Raw genomic sequence first — 21386 nt, 5'->3', positions numbered from 1 at the left:
GATGCTGGGAAAGATTGAGGGCAGGAGGAGAAGGGAGATAGAAGATGAGATGGTTGGATGGCATCACCAACTCGATGGACATGAGTTTGAGCTAACTCTGGGAGATAGTGAAAGACAGGGAAGCCAGTCCGTGGGGTTGCGAAGAGTTGGACACAACTAAGCGACTGAGCAACAGCAACAAAATGGAAAGGTATTCTGTGCTTATATATTGAAAGAATTAATATTTTTAAATGTCCATATTGCCCAGAGCAATCTTCAGATGTAATGAATCTCTATCAAAGTATCAGTGACATTTTTTACAGAACTGGAACAAATAATCCTAAAATTTGCATGGAAACATAAAAGACTCTGAATATACAATCTTAAGAACAAATAACCATATGGTTTCAATATCCATGGAATCTAGAAAACAAAACAAATGAACAAACAAAACAAAATAGAAACAGACTCATAGATACAGTAGTCATCAGAAGGGGGGGGTCTGAGGGGAATGGGCAAAATGGGTGAAGGGGATTTAGGAGTATAGTCTTTCAGTTAGAAAATAAATAAGTCATGGGGGGTGTGATGTGCAGCATGGAAAATATAGTCTAACTTTGTGTGGTAACATGTTTACTAGATTTACAGTGATCAATTTGTAGTGTATATAAATGTTCATTCCCTATATTGTACACTGAAATGAATATAATGTGTCAACTATACTTCAGGATGTTGTTCTTTTAAGTATTAATTATTTCCCTCTCTTAATTTTTCCCAGTTTGAACTTCCCAGGAAAATACATGTGCTTGGAAAAGCCCAATTTAAGCCATATTTTGTCATCCTTTCTATATAGTTCTGCAGCCTCTAAGAAAGTAGCCATAGAAAGTGATGTTATTGGATTATATTTTACTATGATAATCATGTGACTGAGCTTCTCAGGGAAAATCTTTCTGTATCAGATTTAGCATCAGCAATGTAGAATTGTCATTAGTAGTTAAAAAATGGTATTTTGCATTTTGGTTGATGTTTATATTCAGCTGTATTTCTGTACCAGTTTGGTAAAGGAAATTTACTAAATTAGTAAAGTTCTGAGATGATAGTCTAAACTTTTAAACTTTAAGATTTCTTTCCCATCTCCTTATAACACAATGAAATAAGTTAGTCATTGAAGGCCACTAAAGAAAGGAAAGGGGAAAAGTATATTTAAATAAGGCAAGGAGTAACTAATGGGTGGTTTCATTTACTTATTTTATTCTGCAGCCTTTATAAAAAGAAAGCTAGTAAAATATTGTAGCAGATTAGCTATTATGGGATTCCCTGATGGCTCAGATGGTAAAGAGTCTGTTTGCAATGTGGGAGACCCAGGTTTGATCCCTGCGTCAGGAAGATCCCCTGGAGAAGGGAATGGCAACCCACTCCAGTATTCTTGCCTGCAAAATGCCATGGATGGAGGAGCCTGAAAGGCTACAGTCTGTGGGGTCACAAAGAGTTGGACACGACTGAGCAACTTCACTTTCCTTTTTTTTCAGTCATGTGTATCTAGAGTGATACATAAAAGTAGAAGTGAGATGACTGATTATATATTCTAAAGACTCTTTTCAATGTAGAGCACCCTGGAAATGCTTTGTGATTTCAAAGCTGTTCTCAGCTTTTGTCTAAAAGGCAAAAAAGACAAAGAAAGGGCTAAGAAAGACAACTGTCAAGACATTGCACAACTTTTTCAAAACAATGTCTGAAATTCTTATGGCAATTTCTTAGAGTTTCAGTAAGCTTTTTATATTAAGAAAATAACTAGTATAGCATCAAGACCTTGTCCACTGACATTAGGGGAAGCCTTTAATCCTATTGGCAGACTCAGGTGTTAAGGCCTATGTCTTGTGATTTAGGTGGGAAGTAACCTTTTTCTAAGATCATGAACTCACTTAACAGAAGTGTGACTTGTTGCATGTGGATTGATTGAACTGTGCTGATCATGGCATTATCATTAGTGAACTGAACCAGGAGTATGTTCACTATCAGCCATATTTTTACAAAAGTAAGTTTTACCATTGTTTTTCTGAATTAAAAAAGTAATACATACCACTTTAGAATACCTTATGCAACATAGGAAGTGTAAAGAAAAGACAAATATCATCTAGAGTCTCAGAACCTAGAAATAAACTATTGAGGTATTCTGGGGAATTTCCCACTTCTCTGTCTTTTTTTTCTTAAAAAAGGAAAACCCATAAATGGATTCATATAGCTTATATACTTGTGAATGCTGATTTTCCTCCTGTGTTTTCAGAAATCTTTTTATAGTTGCCTGTGCTCTACTTTTATGGCTGTACTGTAATTTACTTAACTCTCATCTTGATGGATATTAGGATGTTTCCAAATTTTCTTGATGTTACGAAAGTAAGTGTGCTAAAGATATGTAACACTTGAAATGGCAGAGAAGGTATTTTAAGGCTCATGATATTAATACATATTGCCAACATGTTTTCTAGCACCATTTTATCAATTATTACTGCAGGTGAGAACACCCATCTTCCACCTCACAAACTTGACATCATTATAATTCTAAAATCTTTGGCAATTCAATGATTGAAAAAAAATCATCTTAATTTTCATTTTTGTGTTAGTGAGGGTAATTCTTTTTTATACTTATTCTGTTGGTCATATTTTTTTTTTTTTTTGACCATGCCTTGTGGGATCTTAGTTACCTAACCAGGGACCGAACCCCTGCCCCCGGCAGTCAAAGCACAGGGTCTTAACCACTGGACTACCAGGGAATTCCCTTTTGTTGGTCATATTTTAACAAATGTGATCATAAACCTAAAAAAAAAATTGTGGCAATGTTTATTTAGACTCATCTTAGAACAGGTAAATGTGTGTGTGTATAGTGTTAGTTGCTTGGTCATGTCCAGCTCTTTGCGACCCCAGGGGAATCTTCCCAACTCAGGGATCAAACCCAGGTCTCCTGTATTGCAGGAGAATGCTTTACTGTCTGACCCACCATGGAAGCCCATTTGTGTGCGTGCGTGCTTGTGTGTGTGTGTGTGTGTTTAGGAGGAACCAATATACTTGATTCACCCAGCCTGCACTCACATTTAAAATGTTTGTGATAATAGCACCTAAGCTTTGTGTGACAGCACTATGCAAAGTACTCTACATCTGAAATCACATCTGCTTCTTTCGGGAACTCTGTAGGGATAGATACTGGGGTTCTCATTCTCATTTTGTAGATGAGAAATAGAGGCACAGATGGACTAGGCAATTTTCCTACAGTCACCCAGCCATTTCTTGATGGTACTGGGATTTGATACAGTGCTGTTTACCACTACATTATACTGCTTCCTTGTCTTGAAATTATTTTAAGAGTGTGCTTTTTTTTCCCCACAAAGGGTGAACCTGTATCTGGGTATACACACTGAGTAAGTGAAGCCGTTATTGATAGAATAGAATGTGGACCCACTTTTTTAAATAAATGTCTTTTGACAGGGTACATACTGATTCTTAGGCACTGGGCTGTGTGCTCGAGATGTGGAAATGAAATGTTCATTGCCCCTGGCTTTATAGCATTCCCGTTTCTGTTGTGATATGTAAGTGTACATGCTCTGTGCCTTCTGTCACATCTTCATGATAGACATGAATCTAAAATCCACTTTTCTCTCGGTTCTCTTTGTGGGAGACATTCTGTTTCTGGCCTGGGGATTCCACCCAAGGAAAACCCCTTTGTTTTGCACTCGCTGCTTGGTTATGCATTTTTTAGAGTGCAGAATCTTACAGCCTCTACAGTATTAATGGTAACTCAGACCCATGTCTCTCCCTTTCTAGATTTTCAGTTCCTTTTAACTTTTCCTGATTATCATTTATAGTCTTTCATTTATATCATTTATACACAGGGAATTTCTCTCTGATTTATTTGGCTCTGTGTGTCATTCTTTTGGTCACCCAAAATAAAACCTACACTTTTCATCAGCTAAACATCCAGTAAAGACATCAGATTACACTTTCACTTTGAGGAGAAAGTTTCTTTATACCAGAACTGTATTTTGAACTCTGTCTCAGGATGCCATTGATCTCACTGAGAAAAAAGCTTTGAGACCTCTAAACTCTGGAAGCCAAGCCAAGGACTCCCAAATATGGTGAGCCCTAGCCCATGTTTCGACCACAAAGGTCCCTCACAGGGAAATACCTTTGCCTTTAGCTTTAACTTACAAACGTCTGAACAGAATCTTATGGTAAACCAACTGCTCAGAGAATCCTAGAATCAAACACCGAGCCTTCTGCTAACCGAGTTACTTTGGCTAACAAATTATGGATTTGCTGGCCGAAATAACGAATCTCTAATAGGATTTTGTTTCAGGTATTTTGTTTTTGTTCTGAAAACTGTACCAACTCAGTTTCCCACCGCACTGGCAATTATGTTCCTGACTGATTTTCAGGATTGTTCTTCCTTACTCGTTGTCAATATGACAGGTATTTTCCATCATTTAGCTGTGTAATGAGTGATTTCAAGTGCTTCTCACTAGGATATCCAGTTTTTATAGGATTAATGTTTAACTCCATGTTGAGAACTGGATAACATGTTGAAATTCTTTGTGATATGATTGCTTGTTCTTATTTTTTCTTTTTTAGAACTTTTGTTATATTCAGTGAATCCCTGCTTTACACAGAACTGCAGGACTATAAACATGACCATGTAAGCTGAAACTCTGCAAAGCAATCTAATAATAAATGCCAAAACTACTGTTGTTCCATGACCTTTAAATTTTTGTCAAAACATTAAAACCTCTTATTGTCAATAATAAATGTATTAGGAAGTGAAAAAAGAGTAAATTTAATATTTAGTACATGATAAAACATTGAGAATTGGTGAATTTTATCAAGAGCAGGTTGAAAATGCTTGCCTTTTCTTGTTATATAACTTTGAATACAGAGCATGCATCTTGTCTACACCTTGGTGAATTGTCATACTCCTTTCTAAGCTCTAATCAGCTCCCAGCACTTTCATGTCTTGAACTATCCTTTATGCATATATTGCCATGAACTGTCTCCAAGAGTTGCTTTCATATGAAGTTTTTTTTGCCAGTCACTTCTGGGACATCTTTGTTTTTGTCACAGCCACCTCATTGTCCTCATGTATGCCAATAAGTTCACTTTTACTGAGTTCTTCTAACTGTATATCTAGAGAGTCTTGAATGGCAATAGTATTCACATTCCACAGTTAGCTATTCTATAATGCCAGTTACTGTCTATTGGAATTTCGCTTCCAGCATTATCACATCTCGTTTCTTTGCTCCTTCATCTTTATTGCCCGGTTTCCTTTTTTGATTATCCATTGTAAAATGTCACCATGGTTTATGACTGGGAGACAGGAGGTAGCACAACATATGTTTTGCTGTCTGTGTGTGAATTGAATAACAGATGTGCAGTGAGCAGTCACCAACAGTCTTTGAAAAGGATGACATGAGTGGTCACTGATGGTGATGCACATCTCTTATTTATATAGTGACTTGTGGATTGAAGAGATAACAGTGAAGTTTACACTTTATTCAATTACTCAGTTATTATATTGGGATGGTGGAAATTTAAACTGTGTTTTGGGAGGACTTGTGTAATTTAACTAAATGATGGTAACTGAAATTGATGCATATCAGAACCAGAGAAAGAGAGGGACAGCTGTAATTTCAAATTTGTTCATTGTAGGCATCTTTCATTTTGTTTTCTAACTTTCTAGTCCTTGCTCAATATTATTCCACAATGATTTTGGTTACTGCTCAGAGGTTTTTTGACTGGAGGCCTCTACTGAAATCAGTTAGAAAATTCAAAGGAAAAATTTCTCCATCACAACACCCTTGAGATCCTGCTAAGTTCTTGAGTCCAATCTTGAGTACTAGCTTGATTTTGAAAGTGATTAGGCCATGAAACCACATTTAAAAGAAGTAACGGAACAGAATTTCTTTGTAGATTAGAAAAATCATTCTGAAGAAATAAAGACATATATGGGCTTCCCAGGCAGCACTACAGGTAAAGAATCCACCTGCCAGTGCAGGAGACACAAGAGACTTGGGTTCGATCCTCGGGTTGGGAAGATCCCCTGGAGAATGAAATGGCAACCTGCTCCAGTATTCTTGCCTGGGAAATTCTGTGGACAGAGGAACCTGGCAGGTTATAGTCCGTGGGACTGCAAAGAGTAGACATGACTGAGCAACTAAGCACACATGCACACACACAAAGACATACTAACTGTCTAGGAAACTTCCATCCAGGAAGGCAAAACATCATCATAGTAAATGTTATTACTAAGATTCTGTTACATAATCTTGAACTCCCATTGCTTTTCCTTGGTCCTGTCCACATAATTATCCAATTCTGCTTATTAAAACATGTTTTTATATACTGGTTTTATTGTGGAAGGAACTGAACAAACCTACAACTTAGCAATATACTCTTTTGTAGAAATATAGTTGCTGTTACTTTGACTCTTTCCAAATTCAAACGTGCCACCTTCTTACATCTATTCTGAAGGGGTGGCATGGTCCATAAGACCAGGAATGTTTGGAACTAAAGAAAAGAAGTTAGTATGTTAGGTGTTGCCTTCTTTTATCTTTTATAGTCAAAGTACTTCAAAGCCCAGACTTCATGAAACTTGAACTCTTTTATTTCTCTGTCCTGTAGACTAGGAATGTGATTTCTCATCCGTCTTCATTTTGACAAAATTGTTTCATCAAAGAAAGTTGGATAGTGCATGGTGTTCATTATAAAATTATTTTACTCGCCTTCTGGCAAGTAATCAGTTTGTTATTGGCATTCTTATTCATTTTTATCTAGTACCAGTTTCACAAAGCCTTCTTTTTTTAATGTGTGTTAAATATTTTTAAAATAGTAATTTTAATATAATTAAATACAAATTTTGAAGTAATCTTTTTTAAAACTTACCAGATGTGCTTTATCCTTCATCAGGTAGAGTACCAATGTGCAGCTCAGTTCAGTTCAGTTCAGTCGCTCAGTCGTGTCCAACTCTTTGCGACCCCATGAATCGCAGCACGCCAGGCCTCCCTGTCCATCACCAACTCCTGGAGTTCACTCAGACTCACGTCCATCGAGTCAGTGATGCCATCCAGCCATCTCATCCTCTGTCGTCCCCTTCTCCTCCTGCCCCCAATCCCTCCCAGCATCAGAGTCTTTTCCATCGAGTCAACTCTTCGCATGAGGTGACCAAAGTACTGGAGTTTCAGCTTTAGCATCATTCCTTCCAAAGAAATCCCAGGGTTGATCTCCTTCAGAATGGACTGGTTGGATCTCCTTGCAGTCCAAGGGACTCTCAAGAGTCTTCTCCAACACCACAGTTCAAAAGCATCAATTCTTCGGCACTCAGCTTTCTTCACAGTCCAACTCTCACATCCATACATGACCACAGGAAAAACCATAGCCTTGACTAGACGGACCTTTATTGGCAAAGTAACGTCTCTGCTTTTCAATATGCTATCTAGATTGGTCATAACTTTTATTCCAAGGAGTAAGCGTCTTTTAATTTCATGACTGCAGTCACCATCTGCAGTGATTTTGGAGCCCAAAAATATAAAGTCTGATACTGTTTCCACTGTTTCCCCATCTATTTCCCATGAAGTGATGGGACCAGATGCCATGATCTTCGTTTTCTGAATGTTGAGCTTTAAGCCAACTTTTTCACTCTCCTCTTTCACTTTCATCAAGAGGCTTTTTAGTTCCTCTTCATGTTCTGCCATAAGGGTGATGTCATCTCCATATCTGAGGTTATTGATATTTCTCCCGGCAATCTTGATTCCAGCTTGTGCTTCTTCCAGCCCAGCATTTCTCATGATGTACTCTTCATATAAGTTAAACAAGCAGAGTGACAATATACAGCCTTGACATACTCCTTTTCCTATTTGGAACCAGTCTGTTGTTCCATGTCCAGTTCTAACTGTTGCTTCCTGACCTGCATACAGATTTCTCAAGAGGCAGGTCAGGTGGTCTGGTATTCCCATCTCTTTCAGAATTTTCCACAGTTCATTGTGATCCACACCAAAAACATCCTAAAATTACTTTCTGAGAGTTATCAGAAGATAGCACTGTAATAATAAAATCAAGCATATGTCTTCTCTTCATGATTTATTCTTTATTTGATGTGTCTTTTACCTCACTGGTTAACCTTCCTATCTCACTACTAAACTCACTAATCACTTAGGGATCATTTAATTGTCATGCAGTTAGAACAGGCATTGAATTCATGAATTTTGGGGTTTTGTTAGCTGGACTTCAGCCTGTGGTGGATCTATATGGGCTTATTGAATCCCATCTTTGGGATGTCATGAAAACTAAAATGATAGTTTTATTTGATCTCCAGGTTGAACCTGGTAATTTCACAAGACTTCTTCAATGACAGCCTGCATTGTTGTATATGTCCTTTACATCAGTGACGAAGACACAAAAAAGCCTTAATGGAGTATCTATCAATAGTATTAGCTACGTTTCTTCAGGTGGCTAGAGGGACATGTCATGTCTCTGTTCACATGAATTTGAAAGCTTAAATACGTAATAAGCCTTGCTTAGGCTAGACCCACATCTTTTACTTAACTGGAGGAGAATACCTGGGAGTAACACTTCCTATCACTCATTCCCCACCACCAACACACACACACACACACACACACACACATTCATTCATACATTAGAATATAAGGAGCATTGAGGCAGAATTATTGGTTCACTGCCAGCACTTAGAATAGTGATTGTCACTTAGTAGGTGTGTGATCAATTATTATTATTGAATAAAGTAACTTCTACTTGTGCCTCAATTTGGTTGATGTGACTTGGGCTAATAAATGGGCCCAGTACATGGTAGGCACACAGTAAAGATAGAACAAATGAATGAACTACCCATCTCATCTCTGAGAAGTAGCTGGCTAGATTTAATTATTTTATAGAATGTATAAAAGGGAAACTTGGAATTCCTAATTTGTTGAAAAAAACTTGACATTGTCTCCCTGTATATTTGGTATTCCTGTGTCAGGCAGCACTAAGTTTATAGGTTTTTCTTAAAAACATAAGTTTTGACCATACCAAATGTTGGTCAGTGTGTGGAGCAAAAAGAACTTTCATTCACTGCTGGTGGGAATGCAAAATGGTACGGGTACTTTGGAATACAGTTTGGTGGTTTCATATAAAGCTAAATATACTCTTATCATATTTTCCAGTAATAGTTGTTGTTTAGTTTCTAAGTTGTGTCCGACTCTTATGCAACCCCATGGACTGTAGCCCACCAGGCTCCTCTGTCCATGAGATTTCCCAAGCAGGAATACTGGAAGTGGGTTGCCATTTCCTTCTTCCCAACTCAGGGACCAAACCGTCATTTCCTGCATTGCAGGTGAATTCTTTACCACTGAGCCACCAGGGAAGCCCTACTCCTTGGTATTTACCCAGATGGAGTTGAAAACTGAAGTCCACACAGAAAACTACACATGGATGTTTATAGCAGCTTTGTTCATCATTGCAAAAATTTGGAAGCAACCAAGATACTCTTCAGTAGGAGAATGGATAAACTGTGGTACATCCAGACCATGGAATATTATTCAGCACTAAAAACAAATGAGCTGTCAATCGTTAAACGATATGCTGCTGCTGCAGGAACCTTAAATATATATTCCTAAGTGAAAGAAGTCAATCTGAGAAGGCTACATGCTATGTGATTCCAACTGTAAAATAACAGACCCTAACAACAAGATACTCTGCAGACTTGCTATGGGACCTGCTAAAACATGGCCATTGTGAGCAAAGAAAATGAGTCAAAAGAAACCCTTTTTAAGGTTCACTAAAGAAAACATGGACATAATCTTTCATTGCCTGTGATTACTAAAGTAGACTCCACTAATATATTTATTGGAAATTGCTGCTTAAATTTGAGGAATAGTTTAGGTAGCCTTGAAAATTAGTAGTTGAACCAATCAGCAGAAATGAAAGCTACATCCAAAAGTTTTTAAAAAGACCATTCTATGGTAAAACACTGTCAGTAATAGCATTTTGTGGCATTTTATTTTTGTTTCTGTTGTTGACATTATTTTTCTCCTGTAGCTCTGCTAAGCATGAAGAGATTGAATTTTATATGAGGTTCAAACTCTTATTTTTCTTAAGAATGGTATAAATCAGCCATTTTGCATGTACTTATACTAGACTCTTGGAGAAGGCAATGGCACCCCATTCCAATACTCTTGCCTGGAAAATCCCATGGACAGAGGAGCCTGGTAGGCTGCAGTCCATGGGGTCGCGAAGAGTCGTACATGACTGAGAGACTTTACTTTCACTTTTCACTTTCATGTATTGGAGAAGGAAATGGCAACCCATTGCAGTGTTCTTGCCTGGAGAATCCCAGGGACGGGGGAGCCTGGTGGGCTGCCGTCTATGGGGTTGCACAGCGTCGGACACGACTGAAGGGACTTAGTGGCAGCATACTAGACTCTGGGCTTCCTTTGTGGCTCAGCTGGTAAAGAATCCACCTGCAATGTCAGAGACCTGGGTTCAGTCCCTGGGTTGGGGAGATCCTCTAGAGAAGGGAAAGGCTACCCACTCCAGTATTCTGGCCTGGAGGATACAATCCATGGAATCTCAAAGAGTCAGACATGACTGAGCAACTTTCACACACTGGACTCAGGTGAAGTCTTGCTGCTTGATCTTTGTAGCTCTTTTATGTGCTGAGTTAAACCTAGGGGTGTATCTTATGAATATTTGTTTGATTGTGAGGTAATTTGAAACAGCTTCTATTTTAGAAGCCTTTTGCAGAAATTTCAAACTCTTTTTAGTTAATAGTATACATGGGATTGGGGCTTCCCAGGTGGCACAGCGGTAAAGAATCTGCCTGCCGATATAGGAGACGTGGGTTTGACCCCTGGGTGGGGAGATCCCCTGGAGGAGGGCATGGCAACCCACTCCAATATTCTTGCCTGGGAAATCCCGTGGACAGAGGAGCCTGGCAGGTTACAGACTGTGGGGTCGCAGAGAATTAGACACAACTGAGCGGCTGAGCACACATACATGGGATTAAAATGAAAACCTTGCCTTATGTCCAATATTATAAAGCATTTATCCTCCAATTAAAAGTAAATTTTGAAAAAAAAAATTAAAAAGAGAAGGTTTCTTTTTCTGTCTTTATCTGTGCCTTTTGTAACATATGCACTGAATTTTTATCATCATAGCCAGTGTTTGAGACTAGAAAGTAGGCTTATAGGAAAAAATCTGTGCCCTATAAGAAGGCAGGGACATGACTGAGTCATAGTCACATAAGTTCCAAGTCTGGATAGATCAAATGAAGGCTTGGCAAGCTTATTGTTTCTTACTTTTTTCTGATTAATGTGAATTTCACTTTTCAGCTTCAGGATTAATTACGGTTAGCCCTCCATCCCCCTAAAGAGGACAAAGTTGAGGTTACAAAGTATGAGTAGAGATTTTAAAAGGTAATTATACCTTTTAAATGCTTAGCCATAGGTTATAATCTAACTCTAGGTTATAATACCTTAAACATGGACTTATCATGTTCATTTAGGAGTTTATTAGTTGTTCTTACTGTAATTTATCTGTTTGTCATTTTACTAGATGAAAATTAAATGCTAAATATAAAATTATTGAAAAAATTCTCCTCAAGACAACTGCCCATTGGTAAATAACATGGAGAGAATCATGTACGGATTGAACAGCTGAATTTCAATCACACACTCTTTCTCTCAGCTATTCAGTGTGCTTTTAGGTTACTCTTAGCAACTTTCTCGGTGAAACACTAATTTTAATCTTAACCAGAACAAAACTGGAAGGGTAAATACATGATTAAAAAAATAACATTTTTAGGTTTATGCATTATATCACTCTTTTACGGAAGCTGGATTCTTGACAACAGAGCCAGCATCAAAAGTGTAACATATATATTAAAACCTGTGGAGTATTTGTAGTTTATTTGTATGAAAGTATTTTAATTGAACAATGTAAGCACTTCCCCCCACCTCAGGATTTCAAGAGGGTGGGATTTGTCCAATGTATACTTTTTCAAAACAAAATATCTGGATTTCCAGACGTTCTACTAATTTTATAGAAGGTATTACAAATTTCTCTTTTTCTCAATATAACTGATTAGTCAGTTATTTCTCCTCAGTAGTGTGTCTATCAGTCATAAATAGACACAGCAGTTCTGTTCCTCAGGGAACAATGTCTGGAGATATTTTTAACTGACACCGTTTGGGGGTTATTACTGGTATGAGATGTGCAGAGGTCAGGGATGGTACTAAACATTCTGTTGTGTGTGGAGCAGTGCCTAACAGCAGCAACTTACCTGACCTAAAGTATTAATAATGCTATGATTAAGAAAGCCTGATATATATAACTTCATTTTAGGGGAATAAAGTATCACCTATAAAGTCAGCATCCATATTTATATTGCCGTGATACCATTTAGCCATTGACTCATTATGAAAGAGATTTGAGGTGGCTTGACATGATGTGGAGTTTTGTTTCTCAAAGGTTATTCAATTATAGTAAGTTATCAGTTTAATCTTTGTACCTTGTAAGTTACATAAATGGCTTTATTTCTTGTGATTGAGTTCATGTAATTCTTTGTGTTTTTTTAAGCGCTTAAATATAAATCCAATTATACGAAGGAGAAAGCCATTTTTCTATTAGTTGCTGGACTACTGCTCACTGTCCTTGTCATTGTTGGAGCCTTTCTTTTCATCCCAGGTAAGATATACAGTTATTATGAGGGAAAGGAGGATTGATAAGGTTGAGGACATTTCTGGAGAGGTGCATGTTAGTTTCCTAGGGCTGTTGTTAACAAATTACCACAAACTGGGTATCTTAAGACAATAGAAATTCTCTCACCATTCTGGAGGTCATAAATCTGAAATAAAGATGTTATCTTACACCCTCCTGACCCATTCAGGAGGGGAGAATCCATTCCATGCTCTCCTAGCTTCTGGTGTTTGCTGGCCATCTGTGCATCTCCTTGGCTTGTGGTAACGTAGCTCCCAGCTTCCTCCATGGTCACGTGGTCTCCTCCCCTCTGTGTCTCCACTTAATTTCCTGCTGCTTCTCTGTTACAAAGCTACCTGTCACTGGATTCAGGACCCACCTGGGAAATCCAGGGGACATTCCTTCTTTCAGATCCTTAACTTCTTCATGTATTTTACTATATACATTAATATTTACAGATTTTGGAGTATCTGGGAGGTGGACATATCTTTAGGATGGCCATTAGGCCACTACAGAGGCACACTTTATTAGCCAAGACTTGGTAGCGGGAATGAACTTGGGAACCCAGATGGGTCTGAAATTGCAGTTGCCCATGAAAGATGGCAGTATGAGTTGGGGGGAAGGGTCTGCATCACATGAAAAGAGCAGCAGAGACAGGCTGGGACTCACAAGTGCAAACTGGAAGAAGCCTTGTTTTTTGAGCAGAATACAGTATAAGCATAATGTTTAGGAATATCAACATGGTAGCTCTTTTTGCCATTGGAGTTAGTAAAGACGGGAAGTTCAGCTCAGTTCAGTTCAGTCACTCACTCGGGTCCAACTCTGTGACACCATGGACTGCAGCACGCCAGGCTTCCCTGTCTATCACCAACTCCTGGAACTTACTCAAACTCATGTCCATTAAGCCAGTGATGCCATCCAACCATCTCATCCTCTGTTGTACCCTTCTCCTCTCACCTTCAATCTTTCCCAGCATCATGGTCTTTTCCAGTGAGTCAGTTCTTTGCATCAGGTGGCCAAAGTATTGGAATTTCAGCTTCAACATCAGTCCTTCCAATGAACACCCAGGACTGATCTCCTTTAGGATGGACTGGTTGTATCTCTTTGCAGTCCAAGGGACTCTCAAGAGTCTTCTCCAACACCACAGTTCAAAAGCATCAATTCTTCGGCATTCAGCTTTCTTTATAGTCCAACTCTCACATCCATACGTGACTACTGGAAAAACCATAGCTTTGACTAGATAGACCTTTGTTGGTGAAGTAATATCTCTGCTTTTTAATATGCTGTCTAGATTGGTCATAACTTTTCTTCCAAGGAGCAAGCATCATTTAACTTCACGGCTACAGTCACCATCTGCAATGATTTTGGAACCCCCCAAAAATAAAATCTGTCACTGTTTCCATTGTTTCTCCATCGATTTGCCATGAAGTGATGGGGCCAGATGCCATGATCTTAGTTTTCTGAATGTTGAATTTTAAGTCAGCTTTTTCACTCTCCTCTTTCACTTTCTTCAAGAGGTTCTTCAGTTCCTCTTCGCTTTCTTCCATAAGGATGGTGTCATCTGCATATCTAAGGTTATTGATATTTCTCCCGGCAATCTTGATTCCAGCTTGTGCTCCAAGACAAACCATTCAGTATCACAGTAATCCAAGTCTATGCCCTGACCAGAAATGCTGAAGAAACTGAAGTTGAACACTACTATAAAGATCTACAAAACCTTTTAAAACTAACACCCCCAAAAAGATGTCTTTTTCATTATAGGGGACTGGAATGCAAAAGTAGGAAGTTAAGAAACACCTGGAGTAACAGGCAAATTGGGCCTTGGAGTACAGAATGAAGCAGGGCAAAGGCTAATAGAATTTTACCAAGAGAACGCACTGGTCATAGCAAACACCTTCTTGCAACAACACAAGAGCAGACTCTACACAGGGACATCACCAGATGGCCAATGCCAAAATCAGATTGATTATATTCTTTGCAGCCAAAGATGGAGAAGCTCTATAGTCAGCAAAAACAAGACCGGGAGCTGACTGTGGCTCAGACCATGAACTCCTCACTGCCAAATTCAGACTTAAATTGAAGAAAGTAGGGAACACCACTAGACTATTCAGGTATGACCTAAATCAAATCCCTTACGATTATACTTTAGAAGTAAGAAATAGATTTAAGGGACTAAATCTGATAGACAGAGTGCCTGAAGAACTATGGACGGAAGTTCATGACATTGTACAGGAGGCAGGGATCAAGACCATTTCCAACAAAAAGAAATCAGAAAAGAAAAATGGCTCTCTGAGGCAGCCTTACAAATAGCTGTGAAAAGAAGAGAAGCGAAAAGCAAAAGAGAAAAGGAAAGATATACCCATTTGAATGCAGAGTTCCAAAGAATAGCAAAGAGAGATAAGAAAGCCTTCTTCAATGATCAGTGCAAAGAAATAGAGGAAAACAATAGAATAGGAAAGACTAGAGAGCTCTTCAAGAAAATTAGAGATATCAAGGGAACATTTTCATGCAAAGATGGACTCAATAAAGGACAGAAATGGTATGGATGGACCCAACAGAAGCAGAAAATATTAAGAAGAGGTGGCAAGAATACACAGAACTGTACAAAAAAGATCTTCACGACCCAGATGGTGTGATCACTGACCTAGAGCCAGACATTCTGTAATGTGAAGTCAAGTGGGCCTTAGGAAGCATCACTGTGAACAAAGCTAGTGGAGGTGATGGAATTCTTGTTGGGCTATTTCAAATCCTAAAAGATGATGCTGTGAAAATGCTGCACTCAATATGCCAGCATTTTTGGAAAACCCAGCAGAGACCATAGGACTGGAAAAGGTCAGTTTTCATTCCAGTCCCAAAGAAAGGCACTGCCAAAGAATGCTCAAACTACCGCACAGTTGTACTCATCTCACATGCTAGTAAAGTAATGCTCTAAATTCTCCAAGCCAGGCTTCAACAATATGTGAACCATGAACTTCCAGATGTTTAAGCTGGTTTTAGAAAAGGCAGAGGAACCAGAAATCAAATTGCCAACATCTGCTGGATCATCACAAAAGCAAGAGAGTTCCAGAAAAACATCTATTTCTGCTTTATTGACTATGCCAAAGCCTTTGACTGTGTGGATCACCACAAACTGGAAAGTTCTGAATGAGATGGGAATACCAGATCACCTGACCTGTCTCTTGAGAAATCTGTATGCAGGTCAGGAAGCACCAGTTAGAACTGGACATGGAACAACAGACTGGTTCCAAATAGGAAAAGGAGTATGTCTAGCCTGTATATTGTCACCCTGCTTATTTAACTTCTATGCAGAGTACATCATGCAAAATGCTGGGCTAGAAGAAGCACAAGCTGGAATGAAGATTGCCGGGAGAAATATCAATAACCTCAGATAAGCAGATGACACCACCCTTATGGAAGAAAGCGAAGAAGAACTAAAAAACCTCTTGATGAAAGTGAAAGAGGAGAGTGAAAAAGTTGGCTTAAAGCTCAACATTCAGAAAACTAAGATCATGGCATCCTTTCCCATTACTTCATGGCAAATAGATGGGAAACAGTGGAAATATGGCTGACTTTATTTTGGGGGGCTCCAAAATTACTGCAGATGGTGATCATGAAATTAAAAGACCCTTATTCCTCGGAAGGAAAGTTATGACCAACCTAGATAGCATATTAAAAAGCAGAGACATTACTTCACCAACAAAGGTCCATCTCATCAAGATCATGGTTTTTCCAGTAGTCATGTATGGATGTGAGAGTTGGACTATAAAGAAAGCTGAGTGTCAAAGAATTGATGCTTTTGAACTGTGGTGTTGGAGAAGACTCTTGAGAGTCCCTTGGACTGCAAGGAGATCCAGCCAGTCCATCCTAAAGGAGATCAGTCCTGAGTGTTCATTGGAAGGACTGATGTTGAAGCTGAAACTCCAATACTTTGGCCACCTGATGTGAAGAACTGACTCATTGGAAAGGACCCTGATGCTGGGAAAGATTGAAGGCGAAAGGAGAAGGGTACAACAGAGGATGAGATGGTTGGATGGCATCACTGGCTCAATGGATATGAGTTTCGGTAAACTCCAGGGGTTGGTGATGGACAGGGAGGCCTGGCGTGCTGCAGTCCATGGGATCACGAAGAGTCTGACATAACTGAGTGACTGAACTGAACTGTGCATATAAGTTAAATAATCAGGGTGACAAGATTTAGCCTTGACATAATCTTTTCCCAATTTGGAACCAGGCTGTTGTTCATGTCCAGTTAAATGTTGCTTCTTGATCTACCTACAGATTTCTCTGGAGGCAGGTCAGATGGTCTGGTATTCCCATTTCTTTAAGAATTTTCCACAGTTTATTGTGATCCACACAAAGACTTAGGTGTAATCACTAAAGCAGCAGTATATGTTTTTCTGCAACTCTTTTGCTTTTTTGATGATCCAACAGATGTTGGTAATTTGTTCTCTGGTTCCTCTGGCTTTTCTAAATCCAGCTTAAACCTCTGAAAGTTTGTGGTTCACGTACTGTTGAAGCCTGACTTGTAGAATTTTGAGCACTACTTTAACAGGGGGAGGAAGGAGATTAATTCAGAAGACAACTTGAAAGAACAATTGCTTTGACTTTGGACAGGTTGAGTATAGCAAGGGAAGGGAATGGTAAGAGATCTGAGTTTCTCGTTATAATTATGTGAAGTAGTTAAGAAGGAGGCAGAGCCAACTTAAGGGTTGACGTCTTCAGACTTATGTGCTGACATTTACATGTCTTAAATTTGGTCTAGAATAATAAAAAAAATAGTCATTTATTTTGTGTGAAGTTTTGGGGAAAATATTTTTAAACCTTTTGTAGTTTATAAGAGTGGTATAGAGATTAATACATTTAATAAATTAAGTAATCTTTTGTAAGAGTAGGAGGTTTGTAGGAAAATATTAATTATTATGTTTAATTATTAACAGGTGAATATTCAACAAAGAATGCTTCGGGACTTGGTTTAATTGTACTTCCTACAATAATATTAATATTACTTCATTACTGTGTATTTATGATAGGTGAGTATTTGTTGTGATGGAATGATTTTTCCCACCTTTTTCATTTAAAGAACAGCATTTTTGGTTAAAATATTCTTGTATTTTTTTTTAACTACTCAATAGAAGTTGCTTTATTAAAAGATTTCCCAGGCTATTCTTAGTGATATTTTATCCATATGGAATTATTTTAAAGTTGGCTTGGGTTTTCAAGGCATTCAGTTATCTTGTAAAAAATTATTTTTATGTATATTTGATATCAGTGTATTTTTAAAGTTATGCTATATAATTTCCTAATGATTATTATCATATTTTTATTTCAGGTTTTAACTATTCTACAAAATAGAATTATAAATAAGAAAGAGTAGCTTTTTTTTTTCAGTTATGGCAAATCTTAACATGTAGATATCCAACCTGTAATTGGTGTCATTTTAACTGCATTTTAGGAGTAAATCACTAGCATTTTTGTTAATATTAGAATCTATTTTTTTCTAGTTAGCCATGTGACTCTCAGCCTTAGAGCCTATCTCTGGCCTGCTGTACATTGGAAAAGTATTGATTTGTTACAAAATTACAGATCTAGACATAGAAGATAGGTCACTGGGAAAGAATTTACCATCTGACAAGAACTCCAGAGGTGGTCTTTGGTCATAGGCTATTATTCCTGATTGCAGAAAATACAAGCAGAAGTGATTGCTTTTTAAATACTCTCAACCCGCTTTTCCTCCGTCCAGCTATGGGGATGTCCTCCTTCACCATCAGCATACTGATCCTTCAGTTACTGGGCTATGTGCTCTCTGTGGTTGGATTCAGCCTCTGTGTCTCAGGTAAGAGTCCCAGCCTTCTCTAGTCTCACCTTGTCTTAGCAGGGCTTTCTCTTGGACGGAGTTCTCTTTTGTTTTCTTCTTGCTTTTTTTTTGTAGGCTTCATTTTTTTTTAGAGCAGTTTCAGGTTCACAGCAAACTTGAGTAGAAAGTACTGAGTTCCTATGTACCCCCATAGCAACCTCTTCCACTATCAACATCCCCCACCAGAGTGGTAAATGTGTTATAGTCATTGAACCAACACTCACATATTATCACCCCAAATGCATAGTTCACATGAGGGTTCATTCTTAGTGTTGTATATGCTATGATTTTGATTCATGTATAATGATATGGATCATAGTCATGGATATGATATCATTCAGTTCAGTTTCGCTGCCCTAAAAATCCTCTCTTCTGCCTGTTTATCTTCCCTCTCCCTAATTACCCCAGCAGCCACCAGTGTTTTTAATGTGTCCATAGTATGTTGCCTTTTCAAATTAGCTTCTTTTACTTAGTAATATTCATTTAAGATTTCTCTGTCTTTTTGTGGCTTGATAGCTCATTTCTTTTTAGCACTGAATAACATTCCATTGTATTGTATACTACAGTTTGTTTAAGCATTCCCTTATTGAAGGACATCTTGGTTGCTTCCAGTTTGGGGCAACTAAGAATAAAGTTGCTCTAAACATCCATGTGCAGGTCTTTGTGTGGACGTAACTTTCTCCTCCAGTGGAGTGCAGTTGTTGGGTTGTATGTTAAGAACATATTTAGTTTTTCGGCACACTGCCACACTGTCTTCCAAGGTGCCTATACCATTTTGCATTACCACCGGCAGTGGATGAAAGTTCCTGTTGCTCCACATCCTTGCCGGCATTTAGTGTCGTGTGCTCCCCACACTGAGGATAGTGCTTTCCACATTGCCGTTGGTATACTGGCTGTATATGGCTTGTGGGTTGATTCTTTCAGCAGCCAGACTGCTCTGCCTATATCTGTGAGAGAGCTTTTAAAATAACTAGGCTCCATCCAGTGGGTTGGGGCCTTCGGCTTTACACACTATTTCCCATTAGTCTTGATGTGATAAGGTACATATTATACAGACAAAGGATTTTTTTCTTTTAATAATTTGAAGTCATTTCATTGACTGACTTAATAGTGATGAACAAATGTAGATAATTTTTGTTTCTTAATAAAAGGGTGATTTCTTAAAACTCAATATTATTACTGTCATTGCTAGTTCTTTTAAAAAATCAATTATTGCATATGAATTTCTAATATAGAACTTCATTTGTTTTTGCAGAATGTATCCCAGTGCATGGTCCTCTTCTGATTTCAGGTTTGGGTATTATAGCTCTAGCAGAATTACTTGGATTAGTTTATATGAAATGTGTTGGTAAGTCAGCCTTATTTTTGTTAGCCTATGCCAGGAATTTCAAATATATAATCTGGATAATGCTTTTGGTTGATTCTTACTGTCTAGGACCAAAGAAACGCATGAGTAATTCCAAAAATGAGAAAACACAGCAAATGCCACTCTATTTTTTAAATAATTAATTTGAAATCGTTTGTGCTGTGCCTTGTGCTTAGTTGCTCAGTTGTGTCCAACTCTTTGTGATCTTGTGGACTGTAGTCCTCCAGGTTCCTCTGTCCATGGGCATTCTCCAGGCAAGAATATTGGAGTGGGTTGTCATTTCCTTTTCCAGGGGATCTTCCTGACCCAGGGATCGAACCAGTGTCTCCTGCATTGGCAGGCCGGTGCTTTACCACTGAGCCACTAGGGAAGTCCCTGGTTTATATTAGTCTCCCTTTAAGCTTCCCTGTGGAGAAGGCAATGGCACCCCACTCCAGTACTTTTGCCTAGAAAATCCCATGGAGGAGCCTGGTAGGCTGCAGTCCATAGGGTTGCTAGAGTCGGACATGACTGAGCGACTTCACTTTCACTTTTCACTTTCATGCATTGGAGAAGGAAATGGCAACCCACTCCTGTATTCTTGTCTGGAGAATCCCAGGGACGGGAAGCCTGGTGGGCTGCCGTCTATGGGGTCACACAGAGTTGGACATGACTAAAGCGGTGTAGCAGCAGCAGCAGCAAGCTTCCCTGGTGTCTCATAGAGTAAAGTGTCTGCCTACAAGGTGGAAGACCTGGGTTTGATCCCTGAGACCTGGGTTTGACTTTTTAATCACCATTTGTCTGGTTCTTGAAGATGACTCTGCTAATGATGTTGCTCCCTATTAATACTTGAGAATAGTATGTGACCTGCAGTATCCATGCAGCTGATGTAGTATTAGGTGTCTTTGACTGGTGGTCAGCTCTTTGTTCTTTTTTTCCCCTCATTATCTGTATTTCCCTCCCTTTTATTCCCATGCTCTCTCTTGCCTTCCCTGTCTGACGACCAGCAGGTCTGGAGATACTGACTCAGTGGAAATAGGCATCTTCTAGCTGCTGCCCCCTTGATGTTGCTCTCTCCCTTTTTCCACCACTACACCCCTGAGAAGCCTGTGAAACCATTATCATTACAAATGTATTATTCTCACATCAAATTCAAAGTGAAACTGAATTCCTAGCAAGTTCCTCAAACTGTTTTTTCTTTATGGTAGTTTTATAAGTATATGTAAGTGAAGAATTAAGTTAGGTTTTATTTACATTTTGAGACTTTTCTAAATTAACTTTTCAAATCAACTTATCTGATACTAGAGTTCAGAGAAATGCCTTCGGTCAGTTGAAGGACAAGAAGAGAAAAGGTACAGGGAAGTAGCTCTTTAGATAATGTGGTAGACTAGAAAAGTTGATGTATTTTTCATATATAACTGAATATGTAAATATAAGTATATATAACATTTAAGGTTGCAAATTTGAGCATTTATA

The 21386-nt window shown here is 38.6% G+C and overlaps 1 protein-coding gene across 2 annotated transcripts in view; it reads left to right on the top strand.

Annotated features, from left to right (window-relative positions):
• CD47 (CD47 molecule) overlaps positions 1–21386 on the top strand; it is a 67127-nt gene that overhangs the window by 34814 nt on the left and 10927 nt on the right. For both annotated transcript variants that reach the window (XM_070787382.1, XM_070787379.1), the window contains exons 4-7: positions 12592–12699; positions 17649–17741; positions 18452–18544; positions 19821–19913. In XM_070787382.1, coding sequence (XP_070643483.1) covers positions 12592–12699; positions 17649–17741; positions 18452–18544; positions 19821–19913 — 387 coding nt within the window. The remainder of the gene's footprint in view (positions 1–12591; positions 12700–17648; positions 17742–18451; positions 18545–19820; positions 19914–21386) is intronic.

Source organism: Bos indicus, chromosome 1 (genome assembly GCF_029378745.1).
Source record: "Bos indicus isolate NIAB-ARS_2022 breed Sahiwal x Tharparkar chromosome 1, NIAB-ARS_B.indTharparkar_mat_pri_1.0, whole genome shotgun sequence".
Classification (NCBI taxonomy): Eukaryota; Metazoa; Chordata; class Mammalia; order Artiodactyla; family Bovidae; genus Bos; species Bos indicus.
This window is presented reverse-complemented; position numbering and strand designations above follow the sequence as displayed.